The sequence below is a fragment of the Aplysia californica genome, unplaced genomic scaffold (assembly GCF_000002075.1).
Source record: "Aplysia californica isolate F4 #8 unplaced genomic scaffold, AplCal3.0 scaffold00394, whole genome shotgun sequence".
Taxonomy (NCBI): Eukaryota; Metazoa; Mollusca; class Gastropoda; order Aplysiida; family Aplysiidae; genus Aplysia; species Aplysia californica.
Window position 1 is genome coordinate 491,924 of NW_004797664.1, and position 10,302 is coordinate 502,225.

The 10,302-nt window shown below is 41.2% G+C and overlaps 1 protein-coding gene across 1 annotated transcript; it reads right to left on the bottom strand.

Annotated features, from left to right (window-relative positions):
• Window positions 1-1,850: 1,850 nt before the first annotated feature.
• On the bottom strand, window positions 1,851-10,038 carry LOC106012511 (adenosine receptor A1). Its single transcript, XM_013085651.1, has 3 exons — window positions 9,758-10,038; window positions 5,954-6,099; window positions 1,851-2,671 (listed from the first exon to the last, which is right to left on the bottom strand). The coding sequence occupies exons 1-3, from the start codon at window positions 10,036-10,038 to the stop codon at window positions 1,851-1,853; spliced, it is 1,248 nt and encodes a 415-aa protein (XP_012941105.1).
• Window positions 10,039-10,302: the final 264 nt, after the last annotated feature.

Sequence of the window (10,302 nt, forward strand, 5' to 3'; positions counted from 1 at the left end):
ACCACGTCTTTGATCGGATTGATATCCAACAGGTACCCACATTTTAGTCCAGGCGGTCAACACCACCTAGATCTATGTTTGAGTTGTACCTGTTGATTAAATATGGCTCATCATCAAGGATTATTTTTTTCTCCTTTGCTGACCACCTCGTAACACGGAACTGAGCGCTGCTTCGCAGTTGCCTTGCTGGTAAATCGTTTGATGACAAAGATTCTTGCACATCATCATTGACATCATCTTCGTCTGAACTCTGTTCATCCCCTGGTGGAGATATGTAGACATCGGCTGAAGCAATTTCAGTATCATCATCTTCCGATTGGCTGAGCACTTCATTCAACGTAAATGCCTTTGATAATGGACAAAATATAAAGAAGCCAAACTTTTAAAGAAAACACAAGATGTCTAAAGCACCTATACACCCACTTATACACCCTGATATGCCTAAACACCCACCTATACAAACAATCCTGCGTAAACTTGTATACCCACTTATACCGATACATCGACTTATTACATCTCAGTTGCTCACGTTTTCACCCCCCTCAGAATGCGCAAGAATATGGTTTAAAAATAGATTCCCTTTAGGTGGGTGACAAAAAGGCACCAAGACGAAATTATTAGGAGCAGAATAGATATTTATAGCCTATGCACCCAGGTATTATACCTATACACCCACTTATACCACCCCCCTACCCCGCGTACAACTTTGCCTTTACACTCACGTATATGTATACACCCTGAAACCTATAACACACCCACTCTTAGCTGATAACACCCTCCACCCATCCACCCCCCCCCTTCCCGGGCAAAAAATCCCGAAAAGCGTGGGATACAAACCGTGTACCCTCTATGCACCCGCTCACACCTATATACACCCATTAATCCATATAGCACAAAGCCCAGTGTCCTTTATAAAGGACGTTTAACTTGGAGAAACACTGGGGCCATTCGTGCCCAGTGTCCTCTATAAAGGACACTTGGATTTTTTTATATTTTCTGAAAAAGTATTGATAGAATGATTACAACAATTGCAGGTATGGGTGAATGTAATATTTATACACATTTGCACAGCCCTGTTTTAGTTGTTTCAAAAGCATTTGTGAAATTACGGTCTCATCTTTTTGGTTGGGTGTCCTTTTCTGCCATTTTTTGAAAGAGAGGAGGGAAAATGTACACCGCAAAAAACAAAAAGTGGATAGGAAATTAGCGTGAAAGTAATAGAAAAGAATAACCTCTTTACCATCTGAGGAAGCAAAACAGTAATGATTTGCTTGCATTGGTGCTCTTGTCCAGTCGATTTAAAAAATGTCCTTTAAAAAGGACACTGGGCGTGAATGGGTTACTTGTTGGGTCACTGGCCCACTGGTCCACTGGAGCGCCGGGCAAAGTTACGTGCATGTTGGCAAATTAATAAATGAGCTACATTAAAGTACATTTTCCCGTGGGCATTCAAAAGTGAGCAAGTTATAAAATATGTTTACTCATACTAACTACTTACACGTCTCACCCCCCCCCCCTTCCACCCCAGTCTGTGTATCCAAGCACGACACAAGAGTGCACCATTGTAATTTCAACAGTTACTCTCAGTATAACCATATTGGTACATGTATTCCACTAGAATGTTGTAACTGGTGCACTCCTTATTATTATACACTGACCACATTTAAACGCAACACTTAGGTCCCATCAATCTTAAGCGTTCATAACATTTTTTAAAATTGCCGTCTATTGGCGATGGAGTTGATTTCGTTCATTATCAAAAAGACAACATTTCCACCGGCAGGTAATAATTTATTCTTTGAAATGATCATTACAAAAAGACACGTTGTGTTTCTTGTGTGTCCACAAAGTTATCTCTCCTCCTTATTCCAAAATGTTTTCATAAACACTGCTCGATATTTCGAACTCATTTTCATATAAACAAATATATTTACGCTGGAGTTGACCGTTTCTGTTAGAAACGATGAAGTCCAAACGACAAGATAGATGTTTCGATAGACACCATCAATACGGAAACTTGGGTCAATCACCATGTAGAGAAACAAGAGCGTGGGAGGTACGGCGCAGACGATGAAAATGGCAGCGATGAAAGTCACCATTTTTACAACCTTTTGATCTTTGACCCCAACTCCTTCCGCTGCACGATCAGACTTGGCTGCAGTCGCCTGACGCCATTTTGTTTTACTCTTGAGTTTGACGATAAGAACGATGGTACAGCAGATAACGAAGACGAAGGAAAATGTCGTAGAAAATACACCCAGAGTGAGAAACATAATAGCTTCTAGCATTTCTCTATCTGCAGCGAACGTGGTTTTTAACACAGTAGCATTCACTGTGAAATCAAAAACCCACTCAAGTCTGTTTCCAAGGTAGAAGGGGATCATCAAAAGGGACATGGCAATGTAGATGGAGATAATAATTGTCTTTGTCCTTCCTGGTGTGATGATCGTCTTCACCTTCAGAGGGACAGCGATACACAGACATCGTTCGAAGGTGATGAAGGCGGTAATAAAACTGGCGATTTTGACAAAGAGGATATGAGGCGTTGCCCCCGTGAGATATAAGATATCTTTGGGGTCAAAGTTCAATTCAGAACGGTAGAAAAGAGGGTTCTCGCAGATGCTTATCCATATCATGGTCAGCAAGGAGCACAGGTCAGACACAGCGAGCCCTGAAATGATGGACATTATACGAGGTGGAAAAAATGCTAAACAAAATGTTATTGTTATTCTTCGTTTTATTTCTGTTTTTGTTTTAGTTGAGGTTTAACGGCGCTCGCAAGTGCATAAGATCATATGAGGGCCACGGGGTGGAAGTCAACAGAGAGGTCCTAACAGAGAATCAGGCTTTCTCTGCTCACTCCTCTAGCTTCAACAGCACAAAGTCTGCTTCGACTATCAAGGCACCCCGAAAATAACGGGTCACAAGAGTGTGACGAACGTACAAAAGAAGTACAGGAAAAAATGACGATAGTAAGGATTAGTAAAGAAAAGCTGCAGTTCCCTGTTGCAGTTCAGGCACAGTTATGAGCATGACATTATTGAATCAGCCCATTTACAATTCTACTGTGCATAAGAACAAGTTAATGTCCCATCTTTGGGAATGGTCAAAAGACATTTCAGTCTGTGGCACCGCCCGGAGCATTAAATTTGGTGTCATGTAATATAATTATATTATTATCCGAGATATTTAAACAGTTGAACTTGTTTAATCTTGTCGCCTTCGATAATGAGATTGCAGAAACAGTTTACGGCTTCTTATAGTACCATGGATTCTGTTTTCTTCACATTCAACATTCCGTCTATGTCTAGCTAAGGTGAATATAGCATTTCTGGTACCATTTTACAGGAACAAAGCCGAATTGTGTTTTAGGCTGAAAATATACAGCCACGCACAACTCAAGTGCGCCTCAAAAAAGTCTTTCCTTCCTCGGCGTAGCGGAACACTCCGATAGCAGGGCGGGCCTGTCCGCACGTCTTGAAGAAGTTGCTGCACTCACTCACGTCGTTTTTGGATCCTCACGAATCCTCACGTCTTGTCGTGTCAGTGAAATCACCGATAGGAAAGAAAGAGGAGGGCACGACTTTTTTTGCGGCGCACGTCAGTTGTGCGTGGCAGTATATATTCAGCCTTAGTTCTCGCAGCAGGATTAGCGTACAATGACTTAAAGGGATTATTTTTCTATGAATCTCACACTCAGTCGCACCTAGTGCTTTAGATAAAGATATAAAAGCTGACTTCATCTCATCGCTGTAACAGATAAAAAAAATAAGAGCTTCGTTGTTATTCCAATGCCTAGTTCTTTTATTTTTCTGACAAAAACTGTAAGTGGGGAATTAGCTATCCCTTTGCCTTTACTTTATTTTCATGTTCTAACTTGCAGTTTGTACTTCTGCCTTTCCATGATTGTTCTTGGGAGATTACAGCAGTGCTTTCTTGTTTCCTACAGCTGGTTTGTGTACAGTTTTCTCTGCTAGCCTTTGTCATAAGGAGACATCTCATAGGGCAGTGGGGGTTTTAGTAGACTTTATCGTGCTTCCCATCGCAAAGATGGTCCCTATTTTGAGTATATGAGATATTTTCTAAAGCACCTGTGCTACGAGGGTTCTCCTCTACTCTCCCCGACCATCTCCCATTTGAATTTGGTTTACGACTGCTTAGCAGAGCTCACCTCCATATCTGAAGGCCTTTCCCCTCTAAACCACCCGGAGACGCGCTGGGCAAGGTATGAGGACCCATCATGACTTCAGTAAATACGGTCTTCTATCTCTACCGCTTTGGGATATTTTGATCACCAAACTTGTTGTAGCCACTGCGTGTTTTTTTCGGGCTCCGATTAATGTTCTTAAAAAAACACAGAACAGAAGTCAGGAGTCATATTACTGGTGTTTTAAAAACTTTTCACATTTTGGGTAACAGACTTCTGTGGTGTACTGGTCAGGAGCTTCGCAGTCGCACACAGAAGATTGTGTGAGTTTGATTCAAGAGTGGGGAAGATTATTTATAGAGTGCCTTCGTCTTTATGCTGAAACATTGCCCCCCCTCCCCCTCCCCCAAGCCCACCCTAGCCTGGGTTGGACATGGCAGGCAGCGAAAAAGTAGCAACCTTCTAAATGATCAAAATTATGTCGATGAGATCTTAAAGTATGTACAATCGAGTCTGTCACAAACGGTGGAATCAGGCACTCAACAATGTTTGGGCTTATGGAGTTATTGGCATAGCCTTAAAGCTTCTTCATTTGTCTTGCTCGTGGGGAAACATGTATAATTAACCTATCTTGAATAGAGGTCGAGATATTTGTGACTGAAGGACGTGGGGGTCGCCTGGCGTGAGAGGTACATTTAGATAGAAAATAGCCTCTTAGGTTTGGTGACTTCCAAAGTTTGAGAGTCCTAGGAAACTGCAAATTCTCTTTTTTGTGTCTTTAATCCATGTTTTTCAGTAAAATTCAGACAAAAATGTTTTCAGATTGACACAAAAGCTGTTCAGCTGAAAACAAAAGAAACCCCACATTATTCATAAGAAAAAAATTGATAAGAATTGCCCGCCAGGCGGAGAAATATCTGTTTCTTCGTTTTCGTTATTTTGACAAGCGCCTGTTTTCATCACGATGCCATACAGTTACATTTTCTTTTCTCCCTTCGGGGGAGAGGGGGGGGGGGGTGACTATAAGTTGGATTTTGTCACCAAGTCCACCAGAATTAATGGTCCCTGTAAAGGGGGGGGGGGGAGGGGGGGGGGAGGGAAGAGAAGTTGTAGTCAAAAAATGGGAAATTAAAAATGCCTACTGTACGATCTTTTTGCTTTGTTTTGATTTTTGCGTGTTTTGATTTTTTTAGCACGATTATCTTACTTTTAAAGAAATTGCCCTGGCTATTTTGTTTGTCAAAGTAGTTTAGAATTTGCCATTTGTGTTGCCCAGTGTCATAGTATTATGTTCCAAAGCAGTAGCAGCTCTTTTGACGCAAACAACTTGTATTGGCGTTTTTTTTTATATAAGTCGAAAAAATCGCGAGAATACAATGTGTTTCTTTCTCTTTTAAAATATGTGGATGTATGGGCCAAAGGCCTTTCAAATCAATAAATCATTTTGAATCTCTCTGTTAAAATACAAGGATTGAGGGTTTAGAACAGTAGAAAAAATTGCTGACATATTGTACATATTTTGTGTGTGTGCTGGATCCTATATTTCATCATTATCTCTATTACATTCTATTCACTTAAGAGGACTACGCGTTACTTTTTCAGGACTGTTGGATAGACACATTACTTGTTAGTGACTGTGGATTTTTTTTTCATGGCTCTTGAATAGACACTTTACTGTAAATTACAGTGAAAGTGGCTGTAGATTTAATTATCTGTTAGTAACTGTAGATTTAATTATTTGTACGTAACTGAAGATATGGTTATTTGTTAGTAACGTTACTGTAGATGTGATAATTGCCATCTCACCCACGAGGCTGATGTTCATGCTGTCCCGAAAGCCTTGCTTGGCAAACACTACAATGTTGATGATATTGGAGGCCACGCCGAACAGACTGAGGAGACCAGAGATGACCACCATATTGACCACTTGGACAATGTACCACTGCTCGTCGCTAACAATTTTTGCATAATATGAACCAGAAAGGGATGGTGTTGTCATTGGCAAGTTCATTTTCTGGTCGCGAGAGTAAGTTGAGTTGTTTCCCAACAAAGGTGAAATCAACATTCTGGGTGGGAGAGACGTGTGGGACATCGGCACCAGTTACTTTAGCACTAGGGTCCTCCCCTATTTCAGGCACAGATCTTTATTTATACTCTCTGTACAAAGGAAACCAATGCTTTATCAAAGACAAAAACCACACTATAGTTTAACATCGCTCTTTCTTTGTGTTAATGCAACACCCTTTATCATTATGGCAGCTATTTATAATAAGATGAAGATTATATCTTTAAAATTGAATAACAAGAATGTAATACTTGTCAGATATCTGTGTCATATAATCATATTCAATGGCATTGATCATTTATCATAATTACTGTAGTTAGATTTGTGTAGTTATACTGAACGTCAGGGCTGACAGTCTAACAACCATAATTCTAACTATCTAAGTAAACATTCAGCACAGAATTATAAAGATCTGAATGTCACAGTCATCGTGGTGACAATATCGACCCTCAATCAAAAGGGGTAAAAATCTCCTCGTTTGTCAGATTCAAAATACAACTCTTTGCTGTGTCTGACTCTGACCCTGTGTGCCCATTACCACAGCAGATTAAAAAGAATGTATCTTATCAAAGGTCAACCTTTGGGAACCTGCACACGGGTGGGTTACATTTTTATGCCAGCAATTATAAGTCGAAGCACAGACAAAATGTAAAAGACAGCGCATATTTGATCATTGATTTGAGCTCACTTAAATGGCTCTACTTATATAATTTGACTAAAATTGACATTTCCGCTGGTGTGAACTGTCCCGCGCTTTATCTTTGGCAGTTTGTCTTTCTTTGTTGGACTTTTCTTGATTTTAAAATCTACGACTCATGGACACAATTTATTTAGATCGTATAGGAGGCAGGCTTCGCTTCTCCCTGTCAAGGCCTACCCAGGCAGAGAGGAATACGATGTCACAGCAGAAAGTCGAGATACTTGATGAAAAACAGTTTTCAGACGGGACTCAAACACCCGTCTTCTACGTGTGACGGCGAGCGCCATGACGTCATACTGCAGATGCCGGTGAGCTTTTTGAGTATTGTGAACAGATTGAAACTGTCAAAACACAAAGATACAAGGGTCCAAACCATGCAGATGAGAGATAATATAAACAACCGCAATATATAACCGATTAGTTGAAGGGCCTAGGCCTATTTCTATACCAAGGCCCAATCACATTTCCAGAGTTTCGAGAAAATATGAAAAAACACGTTTCTGATAACAACGGCTGCCTGTGGAAAGAAACGTTTATTAGTATGATGATTACAACGTTTTTAACATTATGAGAGTTTTGTAGCAGCCTATCACCAGCAGAAAAGACAAAACAATATCAAATTCTTATTTTCTTGCATTCAATAATAAGGTTAAGTCCATGCTGCTGGGCATAACCTTCCTTTAGACCTGGCATTTTACTTGATTGAAAAGGGTAAAAAAAATCAAGGACGTTCAACACTGTGGTTAAATCCAAGCCAGCAAGTAGCCTATTCCACATAGTCATCAGCGTTGTCTTCCTTGACATGAAACTGGAAACTTTTTTAGAAGGGTCCGGTATTTTTGGGAATGATTTTCTTCCTGTGGAGTTCCAACAAATCCTTCAACTTTGCCTCCTTATCAACAGGGGTTTGTTGTATTTCTCCTCTGCTGTGGGAACAGATCGAATCTCACGTTTGAGCAATAGCTCTTTCTTCCACGGTCCCACTTCATTGACAGTGTACCGGTACCAAACTTCTGTTGCGTGAGGTCTAAGTGTTAAGTAGGGTGTGTACTGTCTGGCCCTTCGCTTTGTCCAAAGAGAACCAGTGGATATTGATGATAAAAAGTTTACTTCCAGAGGTGTCTTTGAATGTAGACTTTGGAAGGCGCTCATTGGCTCATTTCGTAAAGTCCAAAATGTCCTTCCCCTGGATGGAATTCATAATAAAAAGGTGTGATTGTGATTTTCTTGGATTGTTTTCACCAGTGGGAATCATGGCTCCTTTCTCTATTAGTCCAAAGTCCCCATCATTGGACAAGAACATGTGACCTCTGTACAGGAAAATGTGATAGACCTTTTCATACGTGTTTCTTTTTGATGAGTGATTGAAGGAAAGCTATCATTCCTTTATTCGTATTCTGTCCAGGACATCTGTCGTTGAACAAAATTAAGTGACTTTGCATTCCGCGCCCACTGTTTTAGAACTTTGAGAAAGCATGAACAGACTTCAGCTAACCCTTTGCCAGCTTCCGCCCCACTGCATATTTCCCTTATGGCCTCATCATTTTCCAAGTCATGAACCCCGAAGTTATAAGTTCATAGCAAACGCTTCTACTTCTTTGTGTTTGTGCAAGATAACTTTTTGGGAATCAGATGTGTAGGCATCAAGATCTGGGTCTGATTTAGCTGCTTTAGTTTGCCTTTCCAAGTGAGACCACAGTACACGCGAGAGCTGAAGCTAGCATGACGCTACAGATGAACTTGTGGGTGGCCATACTGGACATAAACGGCAACCTTGGGGGAAACAGCTGAGGTGAAAACTGGTGTGTTGACTGGCCCATGGTTTAGAAACACGATTCAAGGGACGAGGTGAGTAATTTTCGAAAATCACTTGGAGCTCGTCTGGAGAGCCAGGGGATGAAATCTATAGACACTGAAATGGGGGGGGGGGGGGGGGGGGGGGGGGGCGTGAGAGAAAGAGAGAGACGAATAAGTGTATGCAAATGGAATGTTTTTGAGAAAAATAAATAGGATCATAATATTGTTTTGCATGCCCAGGCGTGTTGTGCGCGCACATTGTAAAGCTTTGCTAGCTAAAATAAATAGGCCCGATTAAATGAGGGTCGTTAATGCTGGAACTTTACTCCTGCATGCATAACACGCCTGAGCACGCACACAGTCTTGACAGCGCGCCTGACGCAATATCAACTCACATTGAGTGACAATAACAATGACAAGAAAGGAAAAAGAAAGTAGATAGCTTGGAAAAGGTAGATGAAAAACAAAGGAAACTTTTGTAGAGACTTGACAGAACGTCGGGTCGTGAACTAAGCAAAAGCGAATTAAAGTTTATTTCCAAGCGCCTTATATGCGCCTGTGCTTTTAAAAACCATGACAAAACAGAACTAAAAGTCATAGACAGAGCTAGTAAGAAAGAAACTGGGTTAGAAAACAAAAATACAAAAAGAAACTGGAAGATCTGTTTCGATCAAATACGCTCGTGAGACATGGTCTGGGCTTAAGACCATAGTAGGCAACAAACATTCTCTTTGTCAACACATATATTCTAAAGTTGATAATACATTGATGGCCATTTTCTGTCATTCAACCATAGAAAGTATGATCTGTTTTTGTATAACAGCATGGGCCAGGAACACAAGACAACACAATAAAGAAAAAAGAAATCGACTTAAACGGAAAGCATGTAAAATTTCAACATCTAGATCTACATTCCCCTACTTGGATGAATTGTACATAACAGCTTGCACTAAAACATCCTTTGTTCCCTCAAATAAAACATCAGTCAGAAGTAAAAGACCTAGGCTTCTGATCTGTAACAAAGTAAGATACAGAAGCTCATTTTTACCATAAAAATTCTTCCATCTGAAGCCTCTCTTTTCTGCGGCTTCTTTTGTCCATTTCCTGCAGCTGTCTTGTCATTTCACCGTGGCGTACTCCCTGACGTATGATGCCCTTCCATACTCCTCGGTCCCCAGCAAACGTTTCCCCGTGGTCTGCATCTATGCCTGTTGTCTTCAGGTCGCGCTTACAGACGTCTTTGTAGCGCAGTACTGGGCGTCCTAAGCCTCGATGTCCTGCAGTCAGTTCACCGTACAGAATGTCTTTCGGAATGCGTCCATCATCCATGCGATGTATGTGGCCGATCCATCGAAGCCGACGCTGGCGGAGTAAGAGGTGCAAGCTGAGAGAACCAGTCTTTTTAAGGACAGATGTATTGTAACCATGTCCTCCCAATTAATGCCCAGGATTCTGCGTAGACATCGGAGATTGAAACTTTCTAGGCGGCTCTCTGTTTGGCGTAAATCGTCCAGGTTTCGCTGTCATGGAGCAGTGTGCTAAGGACACACGCTTGGTAGACCCTAAGCTTTGTTTTCTGGGTCAGACTACTGC

Bases quoted from the DNA above. Each gene is read 5' to 3' on its own strand.
- LOC106012511 (XM_013085651.1), bottom strand. From the start codon at position 10,038: ATGGATGATGGACGCATTCCGAAAGACATTCTGTACGGTGAACTGACT. The intron at 6,100-9,757 runs GTAAAAATGAGC...AAAAATTGTTAG, and splicing joins CAGATGGAAGAATTTTTATG to CGACGAGCAGTGGTACATTG. The intron at 2,672-5,953 runs GTGAGATGGCAA...CCATCATTTCAG, and splicing joins CATGAACATCAGCCTCGTGG to GGCTCGCTGTGTCTGACCTG.